This window comes from Melanerpes formicivorus, unplaced genomic scaffold (genome assembly GCF_026170545.1).
Source record: "Melanerpes formicivorus ecotype bairdi unplaced genomic scaffold, bMelFor1.0.p_v2 SCAF_21, whole genome shotgun sequence".
NCBI lineage: Eukaryota > Metazoa > Chordata > Aves > Piciformes > Picidae > Melanerpes > Melanerpes formicivorus.
Genome location: NW_027142373.1, coordinates 1643245 through 1660631, shown reverse-complemented (window position 1 = coordinate 1660631; position 17387 = coordinate 1643245). Strand labels below are relative to the sequence as shown.

The following is a 17387-nucleotide window of genomic DNA, read 5'->3' as shown; positions in this document are numbered from 1 at the left end:
TCAAACACATAGCAAGAGAAGTGTGGATGGGAATCAATATCCCTGGTTGAGCAGCTGGTTTCCCCCCAGCAAGAAAGGAGATGTTCATAGCTAGCTTAAAACTAAACCAAGTCCCACCACTTCCATCACTGGCTTCACTTCCAGACCCTCTGACTCAGGACTGCTGTCTTCTGCACATCTTTGTGGGTGGCCCTGCTGGTTAATAATTGCTGTTCTCCCAATTATTGAGCTCTTGGCCCTTCTTCTGCTCCTTTTTGCCACCACCTGAGTGGCAGAGAGCAGAGATCACCCAAGGGCACAAGTGCTGGTTTGTCTTCTTGCCACAGTCAGCTAAATTTGAGCTCTCTGCACAGCATCCATGGCTGGGTTCACCTCGGGGCCTAGGCATCACTTCTTAGAATTGCCCTTCCTCCAATTGCATTTCAGGAACTGAGACTTGCTCTGTGTTTAAGGACAGCCACACAGTTCTGCCTCCAAAGAGAGTTTTGTGAGATGAGCCCAGTTTCAAGAAAGATTCCCATTTCAAATACCTGGGACTGTATTTTCCTGCTGGTGTTTGCAGGTGCAAGAGCCTGCTCCGAGCAGTCTCAGATGTGTGCAGCCTCAGACCTGGAAGTGTGGGAATTTATGGGGAGACACTCACAGCTATGCAGCCCCAGAAACCAGAGTATGAGAGCTGGAGCTCAGAGTGGCTATGAATATGGAGAGCCCAGAGATGCAATAATCACAAGGGAGGCAAGTGCACCAGCCAGCATGAAAGATGAGAGTTCCAGCAGAAAATTGATCAAGATAACGAAGCAGGGGGAAGATGTCTTATGACAGCAGCTGGATTTGTAGCATCCAGCCTCAAATAGGAGCATGAAACACAAGTTTGCTTGGAGGGGAGAAAAATTGATCGGAAGAGTTCCCATAGGCTTGTGAGACTCTAGAAAGCTCCAAGATGCCCTGGGAGGCTGCAGCACTTACCCTGATGGGAGGGTGAGTCAGCACTCCATTGTGCTCAGGCAATTTGATATTCGGTTTGCCGAGCGTTGGCGATGAGGCAGCTTAGCTAATGTGGCCATGCAGCAGCATCACCTCCTCACACATCTGAGCTGCAGCAGCTGCAACACAAAGCATGGCACTGCCAGTGCTCCTGTGTCAGCGTCTGAGACAGCCATCATGTGGGATCAAGAAGAAATCTCTTCTTCCAATTCTAAACCCAGAGCAGTTGTCCTAGGTGGCCGTTTCCTGCCTTCTCCTGGAGCGCTGTTGCTTGCAGAGAAAACACTGCCAGGGCAGAGTGTGCTGTGTCCATGCAGGTGTGGCAGGGCTGCTCAGTCTGTCCATCACACGGGAAAGACCTGAGGAAGAGAAGAATCTGTGTCCTCTGCCTGCTGCTGCTGCTTTCCTGGCCAGCCCCAAGGCTCCTGGCCTCCAGGTGTGGCTCTAGGCTCCCGCAGCCTCTTGCCATCAGCCAGGGAAGATGTGCTAATCTGACCTTCTGCTGCACCTTTTAAGGTATTAGATTATTTTGGAGCAATTATACCTTTAGGATTCAGAAGCTGGAGAGGAAAAGGGTGATTTACTATGCTTTGAACTAGGGATTTAAACTGAATGATCATTTCAGTGCCAGTGACAGGTTCAATCTCCCATGACCTCCTCCATAGGTGAGCAGGGGCCGTGAGCTAAGCACAGGCTGTGCTGCAAGCCACTCCGTGTGTCGCAGGAGCAAACACAGCTTGAATCTTCATTCCCCTCCGTTGCTTCTGTGGCTATGACTCAATGGACTTAATAAGAGTTGAATAAGGGCCAGATCTGGGGCACAGCAAACTCAAAGAGAAATTTCCATTGGCTTTTTTTTTTTTTTCCCTCCATGGATAATACCCTTAAAGATTCAGGGTCAAACCTTCAGCTGTCACAAGCTGGCATCATTCCACTCCTCCAGCCCTTCATGTCTGCACACATGCAGAGGGACCAGGTTTCTGCTCATCTCAAAAGAGGCACTGTTGGGGGTTTATTAATATGAAGATAGTTTTCAATGCTCTTCCTCTCATGAGAGTGATTATTAGATGGATTCATCAAGACACTGACACCTGAACTCCTTTCACTTTGAAGTCACTATCACTCACGTTGTCACAGCTTGTCAGCACAGCAGGTTCACTTGGTGCTTCTCAAATGAATGCTCTCTGACCCAGTATCCATAACTGCAACCTTTCTCTTCCCTGTGATATTCTGCATGTCAGCCAGGAGTCACTAACTAAGCCCTCAAAGTCCTAGCAAGTGCTGTGCTCTGCAGAGAGCACTGTAACTGATAGCAACAGGCATAGGAAGCCCAGTCTGGAGAAATAAACAGAGCCATCTTCCAGCTGCTTCTTTAGGACAAACTGACAAGATGGGGAACATCCTTCCTCCCCTTCTCACTCAAGCCCTGTCTGCCTTGTTCTCCTGAAAGTCTAGAGAACACTGTGGGGCTCATCTGATTCTTACTAAGTGAAAATAGACACTGCTAGGAGAGCCAAAGGGAGCAGCTCTGGAGCAGTGGCTTAGAGGACATCATGGCTAGCAAGCAAAAGAGCCTTGGGTGGATCTTTGCCTAAGGAAAGCTGAGTTTCCATTTATTTCAAAGGGATCCCCCTGGTAATTTTCAGATCATCTTTTTATATCCTAACTGAAGATAATTAGGATGCCAAAAAATCAGCAGAAGTTCTGTGTTTGTCTGGCATTTTTGGTAACTGGATGCCTCTCCATTGCACCTTCTTCCAGTTTACTCATCTTCCAGGAAATGCTAAGTACACAAAATTCCTCAGCAAGGCATTGGGGGCTGATTCTCTAAGGAGTGACATAGTTATCAGCTAGGAGAGCCCTAACCTCATCATTTTATCCTCTAGGTCCTGCAGAGCCACCTAACATTAACCTGGGAGGATCCCAGCAAAAAGGGGAACTTGAGGGGAAAATTATATTGGATTTTAATAAAACTTTCCTCAAAGGTCAACCTCTCTAAGGTATAAAATCAATCTTTCTTCCTGCTCCTTCCTTGGCCCATTTATCCACAGTTATGGAAAGTCCTGATCCTCATCAAGTGCTTCTCACTTTCTCCTCCCAAGACCTTATCTACCTACCTGCTGCTGTCATTTTTCTCAGTGTTTTCACTCTGATTCCTCACCCCTCATTTCATTCTTTTTACCTGACCTCCTCAGGACCTGTAACCCATCACTTACCAGGCTCCTCTTCATGAACAGAGCCTGCCTCATTTGGGACAAAAACCAAAATTAAACCCTTTTCATTTCAACTTTGAAGGTTGCTGAAACTTAAGGAAGAGCAGGGCTTTGATGCAAAGTCTTCAGTAAAGTGTGTCAGGTTTCTCCTGCTTTTATTCTTCCTTCTCACCCAGCAGCTGCCTTCTGTGTCTAGCTCAGGACTCCAGTAACTTCTGCCAAGTGAGCTGTGGCATTAGCAGCATGTCACCAGGGAGAGGATGGTGTCCCTGCATGCTCTAAGCCCCTGCAGATCAGTCCCTTTATGGGTACAGGATAATAACACTTCCCCCCACCCCCCTTTTCTTGCATTTGAGTCACTAATACCCAAGGAAGTACCAGCTCAGAAGGGTCTTTTGTCAGAGTATACAGAGCCTGCACAAAGCTGGAGATACCCAGATCTGGAAGCTGCTTCCTGATCCTTGTCAGCTCCAGCTCCAACAGGTTTCCAAACCTTTGGCATCACTGAAGCTACCAACATCCTCCAGCAGGGCAGAGGAAGTGATGCTGCTGGTCTCTGCTTTTCCTATTCAGCTGAGCTGTGTGGAGCAGGCCAGCCCCAGCACACCTCCCGAGAGCCACCAGGAACCTGCCTTTCTGGGCCTCCAGGGCAGGATGCAGGGTGCTGGTCTGTACTTACCCCCTCTGCTGCACCTCATTCTCCCCCTTTCACCACAGTATCTCCTCCCCTTCACAGGCTATTGCTCCTGCTCTGTGCCAACACTAACTGCACCTCTGTCAGGACCCACAGACCTTTATCCAGGTCCTCCTCCCCCCATCCTGTCCCTGCATGCTCCCCCCTCCCAGGACTCTAATCCCATGCTCCAGAATTGCTCAGCCCCTGTACTGCAGAGGAACAAGCCTGGGCAAAGCCCAGGCTCTGTGGAGCCAATGGGCAGTGCTGAGCCTGGCACACATCCTGGCTGGGCTGCATGGCTCCTGCCCGAGGTGTGTGCAGCTACCCTGGCCAGCAGCTCTTGGTCAGAGGGAGCCAACCAGCGCCCTTTTGTGTAACCAGAGATAGGCTCGGGGCTCTCCTGGAAGATGTCCTGGCTGGGACAATGCCCCCTGAGCTTCTGTGTTCTGGCTGAATCCTGTTCTGTTATTCCTTACTCCGTAAAATGTTTCCAATGAATTTTATGGTTCCTATCTAACAAAATATCTTTGTGATCAGAGCTCCTGAAATTGGGGAATATCTGATAGGTACAGCCTCATGTAGGAAAATATCAGGGCTTGGACTGGTACAGTGAGAGAATCTACACATCCAAGTCACTGCTAAAGTGCACGCTGGAGGGCAGCCAGGCTTGGGTGCTCACTCTGATAAAGAATGAGGAAAGGAACATGACTTAAAATCAGCAAATGGATAAAACTGGGTGAGAGAAGGAGGAACACAATGGGGAAAAGCTTTCCTTTTTTTTTTGTTTCAGAATCAAAGCCCAGGTTCCCACACTAAAACTGTGTCCCTAAATAGGAAGATGTTTTAAAAGAGCCTGTGCTATATCCAGCAATGTGCTTTACAGAGCTGTATGGCCACTGTCAGGATAAGCCTGTAAGGAACAGCAACATGCACTGATCAGAGGAGAAGAAAAGGACAAAGATAGCAGTGGAAATTCTGAGCCTTGCTTTTTACAGCTCTTAAATTCTTCTCCACGTTGGTATAGGTTAGTAACAATTTTCTTAGATATTTTTGTTTAAACAACCTCTTAAGTAAACTGTATTTTGGCCTCTGTATTGATCAGTGCATCTCACTAATCGAGACCTTTAAAGAGCACTGTTAAATTATGTCAGGAACCAAACTTTAGTGCTTCAGTGGAAACAAGGTGGTCCCTTTGCAGAGCCAATGTAGTCTCTGCAAGGGCTGGTGGAAAAGCAGATCCTTGACAGCGTAGAGATCTTGGCTCTGGAGATGAGACTGCAGAGCCCCAGGCTGTAGCAAGTGTAGCTCTTGCTGGTGGCGGCTGGCTGGCCGGCCAGCAGCACAGAATGCTGCTACCAAGAGGGGATGAGATCAAAACCCTTCTCCTTTAATAGAGATTAAGAAAGTCGTCTTACTTCTAATCTCCTCCTGCCTCCCTGCCACGCTCTAAAATACTTCTGTCGATTTGCTCTGCTGGGGAGAAAAATCGTCCGGGTTTGTCAGCAAAGATGAGAATGGCCTGGGTTTTTTATTTTCTTTTAAGATTAATCTTTCAGCTGACTTGAATTGGCAACATGAGTAAAGCTGTGCTGCTGGAGTTGTTATTTCGTATTGATTGCATTGTTAAAGATCCTTCTAGCAGGGCGAGGTAGACATTTTGTTATTGCTGTGGATTAATCACGAGGACTGAAAAATACCGCAGCTTCTGACATCTCTGTGGATCAGAAAAGCCAGCTGGGGGTTTAAGAATACAAGTGGTCCTGGATCTGACTCGGGGTTTAAGTGCTAAGAATTTAACATTGTTACAGTTTGGCCACTTGCTTCTGATGTGTTGCTTGTGGATGGCACAGTGATCACAGCTGACTGAAGGTCAGATTTGGTTTCAGAGATCAGCTGCAACTTTCCTAGGGCCGCAGGAGGTGGGCTTGGCTGTGCTGACCCAAAGAGGCCACTCTTAGAGCAGCCACCTGTCTCTAACACCTCACACCCGATCTGTTCAATACGACGCATCTGAGCTCTGACTCCTTCAGACAATTCCTTTCCACAAGCCCCAGAAAGTACATCCCTATTTCCACACCTCTGAAGGATCCCGCAGCTGCCTTGATTATAAATGTATTAGCTCTGGATATTTAATGCACCTCCTAATGCTTCTCATGTAGAGTTAAACCCATTTAAAAGCAACCCTCTGCTTTTACAACCTTTTTTGGGGTTTGTAAAGCTCCTTACGAAACCCCACCTGCAACCACTGATCTACGCAGCCGTGCCTCTCCCCCCACTTCAAAGGCAGCCTGCTGCTGTGCCCTCCCCAGCGGCAGGACCCCGTGCTGTGCGCAGCCAGCGCTCCCCAGCCCCGCGGCCGCTCACCGCCAGCCTCTTCAGTGTTTGCGGGGCCGGGGCGATTTCCCTATTCTAACCCAAGCCCCCTGGATTTGGCTTTCCACCTTAGCCGTTTGGGTAGTTATTTCACACTGTCTCTTCACTTTCACGGGGAAGGTTTTTTTTCTGGGCCCCTCAGTTGCTGGAACGAGTCCAGAGAAGAGCAACAAAGTTGGTGAGGGGTTTGGAACACAAGCCCTATGAGGAAAGACTGAGGGAGCTGGGGTTGCTTAGCCTGGAGAAGAGGAGACTCAGGGGTGACCTTATCACTCTCTACAACTACCTGAAGGGAGGTTGTAGACAGGCTGATGATGGTCTCTTCTCCCAGGCACCCAGTACCAGAACAAGAGGACACAGTCTCAGGCTGCACCAGGGGAGGTTCAGGTTGGATGTTAGGAAGAAGTTCTATACAGAAAGAGTGATTGCGCTATGGAATGGGCTGCCCAGGGAGGTGGTGGAAGTCGCCGTCATTGAAGGTGTTCAGGAGGAGACTTGATGGGGTGCTTGGTGCCATGGGTTAGCTGTTTGGGTGGGTTGGATTGGTTGATGGGTTGGACACGATGATCTTGAAGGTCTCTTCCAACTTGGTCTGGTTTATTCTAATAAAGGTTTATTCTAATAAAGATTAATGACAGCTTGTTCAAAACAAAACACCCAGGACTTCCACCTGGAGCCCCGGCTGTGCCACAGCACTTCCCAGGAGTTTCCCCACTGCCAATGCTTATAATTTGATCATCTTCATACTTTATTTTCCATTTCGGGTGCATAGGGGTGGCAGATGACCCTGTTTTCATTGACTGTCCTTGCAACACTTCGTGGTTCAAAACAAACGAAAAATGGGGCAAGAAATCCTAACTATTTTGAGTCTGAAGATCTTCACGTGAGGAAAAAAACATGTGGTTTACTACGACTTAGGCCTCTCTAGCCATTTTTCCCTGTGGAAAATCCCAAATCTCTCTTAACATTTCCATTCCCAGGCTCCCGCCTCCCACAGTCTCTCACACACGTTCTACACTCCGAAGGGTTAAAGTGCTGGCACTTCTGACTGGCGCTGCCAAACCTCTCCTGAGGCCCATGCAGCATTTATGCCGATATGCTTTATTATATATACAGCGAAAAAAAGCCCACGTCTGCAATTCGTCCTCCCAGAGCCGGTCCTGCTCACCGGTCTGAGGCTGACCATGCCCACCTCGCTCCCGGGAACGCCCGCCAGAGCCATTTAAAGGGCACATCCAGAGGTGTGCTAAGGGACTGCGGGGCTGGCTCTCCGGCCACCGGACCCGTTCTTATACCGCACGTCTCTCGCTGCGGGGGGAGGCGGCGGCCCCGGCCCTCCCCTGCAGCCGCTGCTGCCACATTTAGTCCTGCTCCACGCTGAAGGCCGAGCCGCCGCGGCTCCCGACAGGCCCAAATCGAGTTCGGCGGCACCGACCCTGGGCCAGGACCCTAACGCGGCCCCGCGGCTGCCCACGGCGGGGCCTACGGCTGCGCCCTCGCCCTCCCCCCCGGTCCCGTTCCCCCCAGTCACTTTTTTCACCCCAAAACTGGGGGTCGGCGTCTTCCTCCTCGATACCGAGTGACCAATCAGGCGGCTACCGGGGCGGGCGGGCAGCCAATCGGGCCAGCGTTGCTACCTGTGGAGGGGTATTTTTAGCCGCCACGAGGTGGGAACGGGGCTGTGAGGGGCCAGCGGGCACGGCGGGGGTGCCGCTCGGTGCCCTCTGCCGCCGCTGCCGCCACTGCCATAGGGCCTTGCTGAGGGGCGGCCGCTCCTTTAACGCCGCCGCTGGCTGCGAGACGCAGCCTGGTCCTGAGCGTGAGGGGCCGCGGGGTGCTGCCGGCCCCTGCCGAACCGCCGTCGCCGCCACCGAGATCCCTGTAGGCCGCCGCAGCGGCGGTGCTGGGAGATGTAGTTCACCGACCGGCCGAACCCTGCCCGCGGAGCCCAGGGGCGCCGGGGCAGCGCTTGACGTAAGCAGTGACGCAACGGAGCTGCGAGGCGGGGAGCGCGCTGGCGTCAGAGCGCCCCGTGCGCCGCGGGCGGGGCAGGGGGCGGGCGCGGGGCGGGACCGCGCGCAGGGGGCGGTGCGCGGGAGGCGATATCAGGGGGCGCGCGGCGCGGCGGGCAGGAGCGACGGCAGCGAGGCGGGCGGCGGAGCGCGCCCGGTTTGGGGGTGTGAGCAGCGCAGCCCTCCCCCCCTTCCCTCCCCCCCTTTTTTTTTTCCAACCCTCCCCCTCCCTGTTTTTTTTTCTCTTTCCTCTCCCCTCCCATCCGCGCCGAGGGAGCGGCTCTCGGAGATGGGGGTCGGGTGCTGAGCCGCCCCCCCCCAGGCCTCTCCTGCACTCACACCCCCGCCGGGATTGTTTGCACTACCCCCGCACACCCACCCGGGTGAGTACCGCTCGCTGAGGGCGGGGGGACGGCCCGGGACGGCGCAGGGCTCTGTGCTGGGGGCGCCCAAGCCGGAGGCAGCCGCCGAGGCGGGCGCGGCCCCGGCCGCTGTGGTGGGGGGCTCGAGGCGACCAACCGCCCAGCCCCGGCCGCCGAGGCAGCTACCTCCCGGGCCTAGCCTCTGAGGCCCCCCCCGGCCCCTGAGGCGGGCGTGCCGTGGCGGTCGTGGCCCCACGGTGACGGGGACCGAAGCAGGCACGGCCCTTTGGAGAGATTTGGGGTGCTGTCGAGTGGCATAGGAGCGGCACAGGAGCCGACGGGAAGGAGGACGCGGGGCTGCTGGCAGCGCCCCTTGCCGAGGGTACGGCCCAGGGAGCCGGGCGGCGAGCGGGTCCCTCCCAAGGCGATCCCTGGCGGCTCTTGGGCTGGGAGGAGTGAGCGCTGCCGGCTGACTAAGCGCGGCCGCTCGCCGGCCTCTCCGCGCAGCGCTGGCAGCCCCTGCAGGACCCTGCTCGGCGGGAGGAGACGGGGTTCGGGCCCGGGGCGCTGGGCTGTGGGGCCTTGCAGCACCCCCCTTCCCCTCCTTCCAGTCGTCTCCTTTCGTGTGCTCCGTTTTCTTTCTTACGGGCGCGGACAAGGTTCGTCCTCCTCCTGCCCTGCCGCCGGAGCTCCGGCGCTGTGAGCAGAAACATAATGAGAGCCGACTGCCTGGTTATGTAACTGTGCCCCGCTGCCGGCTGCTGGCCTCCTCCCCGGCGGCCCCGGGCTCGGCTCCCGGCGAGCGCTGCCTTCGTTAAAAGATAATCAAAGACCAAGAAATTGGAAATGTTCAGCCCGATTTGTTTGATCAGCTGCTTGGGCCACGGATCAGTTCTGGGGCTTAGGAAAAAAAATGCATCGTGCCTGCCTGGTGTGCCTTGAAAGGCTCATTTCATTCCTAAAGGACGTGGAGGAAGGGAAACAAAACAGATGGATTCATAAATCATTTTTAAATGACCCTTTTAACCACCCAATCAGCTTTCCTGTGCTGATTGTGTCCCTTTTGTAAATATCTTCTGTTTGCCCTTGATCTTTTCCTTATCCCCACCCAGTGCTGATCCAGCAAACGTTTAAAGGTCGCTTTATCATGCAGGCTTTCAAACTATTCCCATGCCATGTTGGGGAGAACACGAGTGGCTTGGAAATAGGGTTCCAGGCTTTAAAAGGAGATTATTTGGAGCAAGAAATAGAAAAGCAGTTTATTCATGCTGTTGAAGGACTTGGATACCGAGTTTGATTTCTCTTAATCTCCAGTGACAGCTGCAACTGGATTTTATTCCTAGTGATGCAGTGCAGAAAAGCAATTAATGGAAATTCTTGCTGGGCATTTAACTTGGGCCAAGGAATGGATGTTGTGTGTCACTGGAACTTTTTTGAAGGCAGGTGTCTCCTGTGGAGCACCTTGATGCCACGGTGCTGCAGCGTTTTCCTTAGCAGTCCGTGTGCTGAGACCCGGTCCTTGTCCCTCCTCTAACTTTAGACAGCCAATTCCTCTTTGTCCTTTGTGAAGGCAACCATCTTTTATATCCTGTATAAAATGGAGTCCTGGAGAAGGAGAGAAGCAGTTGGTTTTGAGGCTGTCGGAAGCCCTCTGGTAACTTTGTGAAACCTGAGCTATAGACAGAGCCGTGAATGTAGTGCATATTAATAGATGGCATCCCATGATGCAGAACCATTTGTAGAAAGGGACAAAATGGTGCCACGTTGTAAGGACTGGGTGGTGCCTGCTGCCCTGGTGACAGCAGGTGCAGGGCTCAGTTGTGTGTGCCCTGGCCGTGCCCCAGAGCAGCTCTGTATATGCACAGCAGACATTTTCTCCTCGGGTCACGCCGGCTTGTGGGGATGATTTGCTTGGGCTTTAAAACATGGCAGAATTCTGTGAGGTCTCCTAAAGCAGCTGTTAACATCTGAATAGTTCTGGAGCTCACACTTGTGACCACTGTGTTTGCAAACTCTGGCATGAGAAATGACCCCTGGACTAAGACCCTTCAAGCTAAACTAATAGGCCGGCGCTAAATTTTGCAGCTGACTGCTACAGATGATCCAAACACGGATTGGTAACAGAACCCTTGACAGGCCTGGCAGTTCTGTGGTTTCTTTAAAGTGCCCCTTGCTGCTCCATGCACAGTTAAGGGCAGGCTCATGCGATTTGGAAGTGCCCCCGAGCTCTATAGGTAAACATGCCCAGTGCATCTGCTGCAGCAGGCTGGATGTGGTTGACATCCTCACCTTTTTCAGGCACAAATGTAAATAATCTGCTGCACAGTTCTTGATGTGAAAAGAAACCTATTTTGTGCAGAAAGTGAAGGTAAAAGGATAGGCCTTGGAGCTTGGTCTGACACTTTCCTTATTTGGATGTGTTTGCTTTTGTTTTTTTCTTAAAGGGACAAGAGCACTCGAGGTGAAGGATAAAGTAATCAACTAGAATCAGCACTTTGAATGAAATTCTGTTTCCCTGTGGCATCTTGAACACTTTCTTCGGGTTTTGGAACAGACTTTTAACCTTGTGACATAGCAGCTATGCAGCTTGAAATCCAAGTAGCACTCAATTTTATTATTTCATATTTGTACAATAAGCTTCCCAGACGACGTGTCAACATTTTTGGTGAAGAGCTTGAAAGACTTCTGAAGAAGAAGTATGAAGGGCACTGGTATCCAGAAAAGCCATACAAAGGATCAGGGTTTAGATGTATACACATAGGGGAGAAAGTGGACCCGGTCATAGAACAAGCATCCAAAGAGAGTGGTTTGGACATTGATGATGTTCGTGGCAACTTGCCTCAGGATCTCAGTGTTTGGATCGACCCGTTTGAGGTGTCCTACCAAATCGGTGAGAAGGGACCAGTGAAAGTGCTTTATGTGGATGATAATGAAAATGGATGTGAGTTGGATAAGGAGATCAAGAACAGCTTTAACCCAGAGGCCCAGGTGTTCATGCCAATTAGTGACCCAGCATCTTCAGTGTCTAGCTCTCCTTCTCCTCCTTTTGGTCACTCTGCTGCTGTCAGCCCGACGTTCATGCCCCGCTCCACCCAGCCTTTAACCTTCACCACTGCCACGTTTGCTGCCACCAAGTTTGGCTCAACCAAAATGAAGAACAGCGGCCGCAGCAACAAGGTCGCCCGCACCTCTCCCACCAACCTTGGCTTGAATGTCAATGACCTGTTGAAGCAGAAGGCCCTTTCCTCCTCCATGCACTCTCTCTACGGGCTCGGCCTAGGCAGTCAGCAGCAGCAACAGCAGCAGCAGCAGAAGACTTCTGCCCTTTCTCCTAACGCGAAGGAGTTCATCTTCCCCAGCATGCAGGGTCAAGGTAGTACTGGTAGCATCTTTCCTGGGGACGGCCCCCTTAACCTGAGCCCTCTCCAGTACAGCAATGCCTTTGATATGTTTGCAGCCTACGGCGGTCTCAACGAGAAGTCTTTTGTGGATGGCTTGAATTTTAGTTTAAACAACATGCAGTATTCTAACCAGCAATTCCAGCCGGTCATGGCTAACTGAAGGCAGAAGTCGAGCACCAGTAGATGCCGTCGTACCAGTTCCAATGCACGTACCCAAGGGTGTATCTCTTTTTTTGTTTCCACCTCTTGAGATTTTTTGGGGTTGTTTTTATTTTTAAGGCTTGTAGTACGAAATACATTCAGGCTTGGTTAGATAAATAAGACATGCCTCATTTCTTTTACGTTTCTTTTTGTTTATTTCATTTGCCAACCAAGCACAAGATTATTTTATACTGACTGTACATTGCAAATATACTCTCCAGATAATGGCCTCTTACAGTATTTAAGATCCAGCGAGGACGCGGCCGGTTCCCCGCCGGCTGTGCGCGCGCGCGCGCACGCCCGGCGAGCCGGCACCACTAGGTGGGGGTTCTTGGTCTTTTTTCTAATTGTATAATTTAATTTAGTACAAAGTTTGTAAAATATCAGAGTATATATATTGTTTCTACAACATGGTATGGCATTTATATCTTTTTACTACAGTGATCTGTGACAGCTGCAGCAGCTTCATGTTGTATTTTTTTTACTGAAATTGTAAGATATCCATCTTTAAAGACATCAGTTCTAAAAAACAAACACACACACACACACACACAAAAGAGGATAAAAAAAGTTGTGTACAGACTATTCCTGAAGTGGTGGGATTCCAATGTATGAAAATAACTTGCTTTTTTCAAAAGAAACACAAAAATTGTATTTTCTGTTAAAAGTTTAAAGATTTTTGCTATATATTATGGAAGGAAAAAAAAAAATGTAATCGTAAATATTAATTTTGTACCTACATTGTGCAATACTTGAAACAAACAAACAAACAAACAAAAAAAAAAGGTATAAAAGTATTTTGAGTCAGTGTCTTACATGTTAAGAGGGACTGAAATAGTTTATATTAAGTTTGTATTAAAATTCTTTAAAAGGAGAGCTGCCTTGTGGTGGTGTTTTTCACTGCTCTGTGGAGTGCGGCCGGGGCGCTCCCTGCTCCTTGGGGGGAGTTCAGGCTCTAAGCTGTGAGTGCTGTGCCTGTGCCGTGCAGTGTGCCTAGAAGGCGCACAGGTGATGCAGTGAAGGTCAGAACGGATCTGAACTGCGCTCTGGAGCGGTCCTAGACCAGCATCAGCGTTCTGTGTACCGGGGATTAATCGCTCACAACTGGCCTGAGCGGAAGTGCTGATGTTTACAGTGGATTGAGTGAACTAACTGTTATGTCCATTTTATATGCTCCTTTAAAAAGAGAGCTGTAATGCTGTGGCAGTGTCGTGTTGTGAGGGGCTCAGCTGAGCGGATTTTACCAATTTTAACTTTCAGAGTTTCAAAATGCGAGTGGGAGGAGAAAGAATTCAGGGGCTGGCAAAAGCACTCAGCTTTCCCAGGGCTGTTTTGAAGTTGCATCCTTTGCTCTTTCAGTCTGTTGGGCAAAAGTGCTCCCTGCTGATGTGTGTTGTCAGGGGAAGAGAAACTTCTTTAACGTCCAAATCTGATGAATGTCAGCATGTCTGCCAGGGCAGCTCCAGCTGCACAATGAGCAGGCATGTGCTGAGCAGATAGTCCTTTGGCTTGTGGTGATGATTTTAAGGGGAACAGGACTAAAATTTCCTGAATGTTTGTGTTGTGCAGTTGGAATTTGATGTTGAAGATTGGCCTTTGCCTGTGGGAGGCACTTGACTTTAGGTGTAAATTCTGCTCATGTGTAGCCCCCCAGGTTGGTGCTTGCAGAGCTTTGGTGGAAGATCCCAGTGCTGTGGGGACCAGGGTGGTTCTCAGCACCCGGTTGAGATCTGTGCTTTGGACAGAGGCTGTGAAAAAAGGGCTGGGGTGGGGATGGGAGGCTGGCAGTGGTATCAGTTTCCAGTGCCATGACAACCAGCTCAAAAGCAGGCCTGGAGTGGAGGCTTTTTTAGGCATTCATCTGTCCCTGTTTAACTGGCTCCTTTTTATTGAGTTTGCCATCTGCTTTATCTCTGTGCTCACAGCGTGGCACTGGACAGCACCCTACTGAAAGTGCATCACTGGGGCTCGCCCTGGCTTAACACAGCCTGCTCACAAGCCCCTCCCTCTGCCCACACAGACCAGAAGGAAAGTAACACAGAAAAACCCTCTAGGCTGAGACAAAGAGTTGAAGAAGTGTTTTACTGGTGAAGGTTTGCATCACATTTTAATACAAAGATCAGGATATAATCAGGGTTGGTTTGTGGTGCTTTGCAAGGAGACATTGCAGAGAGAGCTTCCAGTTTCCTCAAAGCAAGTGTTTCTCTCCTCCCAGAAACTAAAGATGCAGGCTTCTGTCCAGTCTATTTCACCCATTTATTTATCCTGTGCTGAAGTTGTTAGATCAAACATTTCCATTGCAACATTCTGTTCCCAGGAAGTGCAAAGTCAATCTCTGGTTCGGTTTGCACGCATCCAGTGGCCTGCTCTTGAGCTGTGCTGCCAGATCAGCACCTTCACTGTCACAGAAAGGGCCTAGAGAGGAGTGCAGGGGGAGAAGGAAGCATCGGCTCAGTTGTGCAAGGTCTGTTGTGTTGGCTCTTGTGAATGTGCAGTTTGCTTCCTTTAAATTGCTGGTGTAAGTTAAACCTCAAAGCTGTATTTAATTTACAGTGAAGAAAAGGATAAAGCTGTATGTCTGTGTCCCCCTCCATGCTGCTTGCTGCATCCTGCCTCACAGTCCCCACCCAAGCTCTTTCACCAGTTCAGCACCGCTTGGTGCCTCTGGAAAGTGTGAAACTGAGCTTGGCAGCCCTTGGGCACGGCCAGGCAGAGAGACTTGGATGGACAGCTGCAGTCTGTGGGCAGATGCAGACCTCACTCTTGATCAGAGGTTTAGTAGTGGTCACCAAGGTGGAGCTGCTCTGGCTATTTCTTCCAGGTGAGCCAACTCCCAGGTGGGGTTCACGGCACCTCATGCTTGGTACTGTCTGCTGTTCTCAGAGCTCCCTGCTCTGGCCTGCCACTGGAGTCTTGGTGAGTACAGGTCTCAGCTTCAACTAAGCTTTCTTATTTGACACAAGTTGAGGACTGGGTGTGAGCCATGGGATGAGCCACCCCTCCTTGAGTGCACAAGATCAGAAAGCAGCTGGGCACTGCCTGTCCCATCAGAGAGCTGTGGCAGGCAACTGCCCTGCTCCCACCGTGCTCAGTGCCAGAAGCAGACAGCCCTGTTGTGTTCCTGCAGTACGTTGTGGCCAAACAAGGAGTTGTTAGATCAGCTCTTTGGAGCAGCATGGGATCAGGGATGGGTTCATGCACTGATCTGATGGCCCAGACTGTTCTGTTGGCGCTTCAGGAATCAATGCCTGGGAGTGTGTGGTGGTTCTGGAGCAGAAGCAGCAGACTGGCGGCTCAGCACTCTTTCTGATGCCATCAGCAAGTTGATTTAAATGGAGTGCACAGAGTTGGCTGCATTTCTCTCATCAGCTGCATGAAAAGTTTGCTAACTGGAAGTGCCAGGGCAGTGGAATCCTGCTGGAGGGCTGGTTTGAGAGAGCAGCAGCAGGAACCACTACCGTGGCGGTGCGGAGGGCTTGGTCCCGCTGGCTCTGGTGCCACAGGTGAGGAGTTTTGCTTTATGGAAAGGGCAAAGGCAGCAAGATTTGTCTCCATTGGAGCTGGCTCTTGGCAGGCATGGGGCACTGGCTTGGTATTGCTGTCCTCATGCTGTCAGTAAGGAACTCCATCCATTCTGTATACCACAGGAACATCTGAGGCTGATCACCCCTTTCTTCCTTTTACTGCCCTTAATTTCTGTGACCTTTGAGAGTCTCCTTCGTTGGGCAAGTCACAGTCTCCTAGAGGAACTTTACACTCTGAGCTAAGGCACACAAAGGGAAGCACTGGCTGCTCTCTGGCTGTGGCACACAGCCTGGCTCAGCCAGCAGTGAGCAGAAGGCCTCTGAAGCAGTCAGCTTTCACACAGTGCCTATTGTGGCTCTCCAGAAGAATTTCTGTGGGTGTTCCATAGATGTGAGGGATGGATTCCTCCAGTACAAATCATGTGAAGATTTTACACCAGCCTACTCACTGAAGTTGCTGTTGGTCAAAATTAGACTTGCTTACAGATCTTACAAACTAAAACAAATTTCCCTTTCATTTTCATTAGGTGAAACACTTCATGTACCAGCATGGAGAGAGGCTGCTGGCTTCTGCCACTGGCTGTGCCCAGCCTTCAACAGCCTTGGCAAAAGGATTTTTGGTGGTTTTGAGCCCGTGCCTGAGCCTTTGATTCCCTGCTGAGTCTCAGCTGTTGTAGAGAACTGCAGTGCAGTTTGGCAGCCAATGGGTCCTCAGGGTTAGTCAGGCAAGCACTGCACCTCTGTTTGGAAATGGAGTGGGAAGGATGCAACATTCCTGTCTGCTGCTGGAACTGTTAACTCCTGGGGCAGTTACCTACTTTACAGGGATTTGTGAATCTCACATTTATTAAATGCTGTGAGCCAGTTATCCTACCTGAGAACAGCTGGAACCTCCCTTTTAGGAAGCCATAAGGCTGTTCTGTGTTTCTGCCTTCTCAGCTGGCAGAGCTGTCCTGACAGACTCATCCCAGTCCTGCCAAGCTCCTCCAGAAATTGTGACCAGGCCTCCAAGGATATTGAAGGAATTGTGAGGTAATTGTAAATAATAATCAGCCTCACACCACATTAATTTATCTTCTGGGCAGAGAGTTAGAGAGATTTCAGAATGTTCTAGTTTTCTCTACAAGCCCACTAAGAACTCAATTTTTAGGTGAAAATGTAGATCCTCAGGAAATGAGAGGTTCCCTGGGCCTGGCACCTCGTAGGAGGCTGAATACCCAAGGAGCAGTGATGAGCTCAGAAGTGCTGGCAATTAGCCAGGGCTGCTTAATGGAGCCAGATTGCCAAGGGATACAGAAGGACCCAGCCCTGCCACCAGCCTCCTGTCTGTGTGGTTTGCACTGGAGATTAGGCTCTGGTGGCAGCAACTGCAGGCAACCAGCTCCAGCCAACTTGTGCAGCCTGGTGAAAGACAGAAAATGCTTGGTAAGAGCCCAACCACTGCATCTCTGACCTCTCACTCCTGACCCCTGAGGAAGGTTTCCAGAAGTGCTTCAGAAGACAATCTGAGTGCTCCAGTTCCTGACTCTGGGATGTAAAATCACACAGGTATTGATCACACATTACAGTACCATCCTTGCTGCCATCAGCCATTCCTGGGCAATAATTTTTCCTGTCTCTCTCACCCTCTCTTTGTGCCAT

At 50.7% G+C, this 17387-nt stretch overlaps 1 protein-coding gene across 2 annotated transcripts; it reads left to right on the top strand.

Annotated features, from left to right (window-relative positions):
• Positions 1-8398: 8398 nt before the first annotated feature.
• On the top strand, positions 8399-13096 carry TOB1 (transducer of ERBB2, 1). Of its 2 annotated transcripts, none has more exons than XM_068150983.1 (2): positions 8399-8641; positions 11065-13096. In XM_068150983.1, exon 2 carries the CDS (start codon positions 11201-11203, stop codon positions 12179-12181), a length of 981 nt encoding a protein of 326 aa, XP_068007084.1. In that variant the 5' UTR covers positions 8399-8641; positions 11065-11200; the 3' UTR covers positions 12182-13096. The 2 variants fall into 2 exon arrangements, with proteins under 2 accessions (XP_068007084.1, XP_068007085.1); XM_068150984.1 differs by lacking the exon at positions 8399-8641 and adding an exon at positions 8785-9002.
• Positions 13097-17387: the final 4291 nt, after the last annotated feature.

Bases quoted from the DNA above. Each gene is read 5' to 3' on its own strand.
- TOB1 (XM_068150983.1), top strand. From the start codon at position 11,201: ATGCAGCTTGAAATCCAAGTAGCACTCAATTTTATTATTTCATATTTG.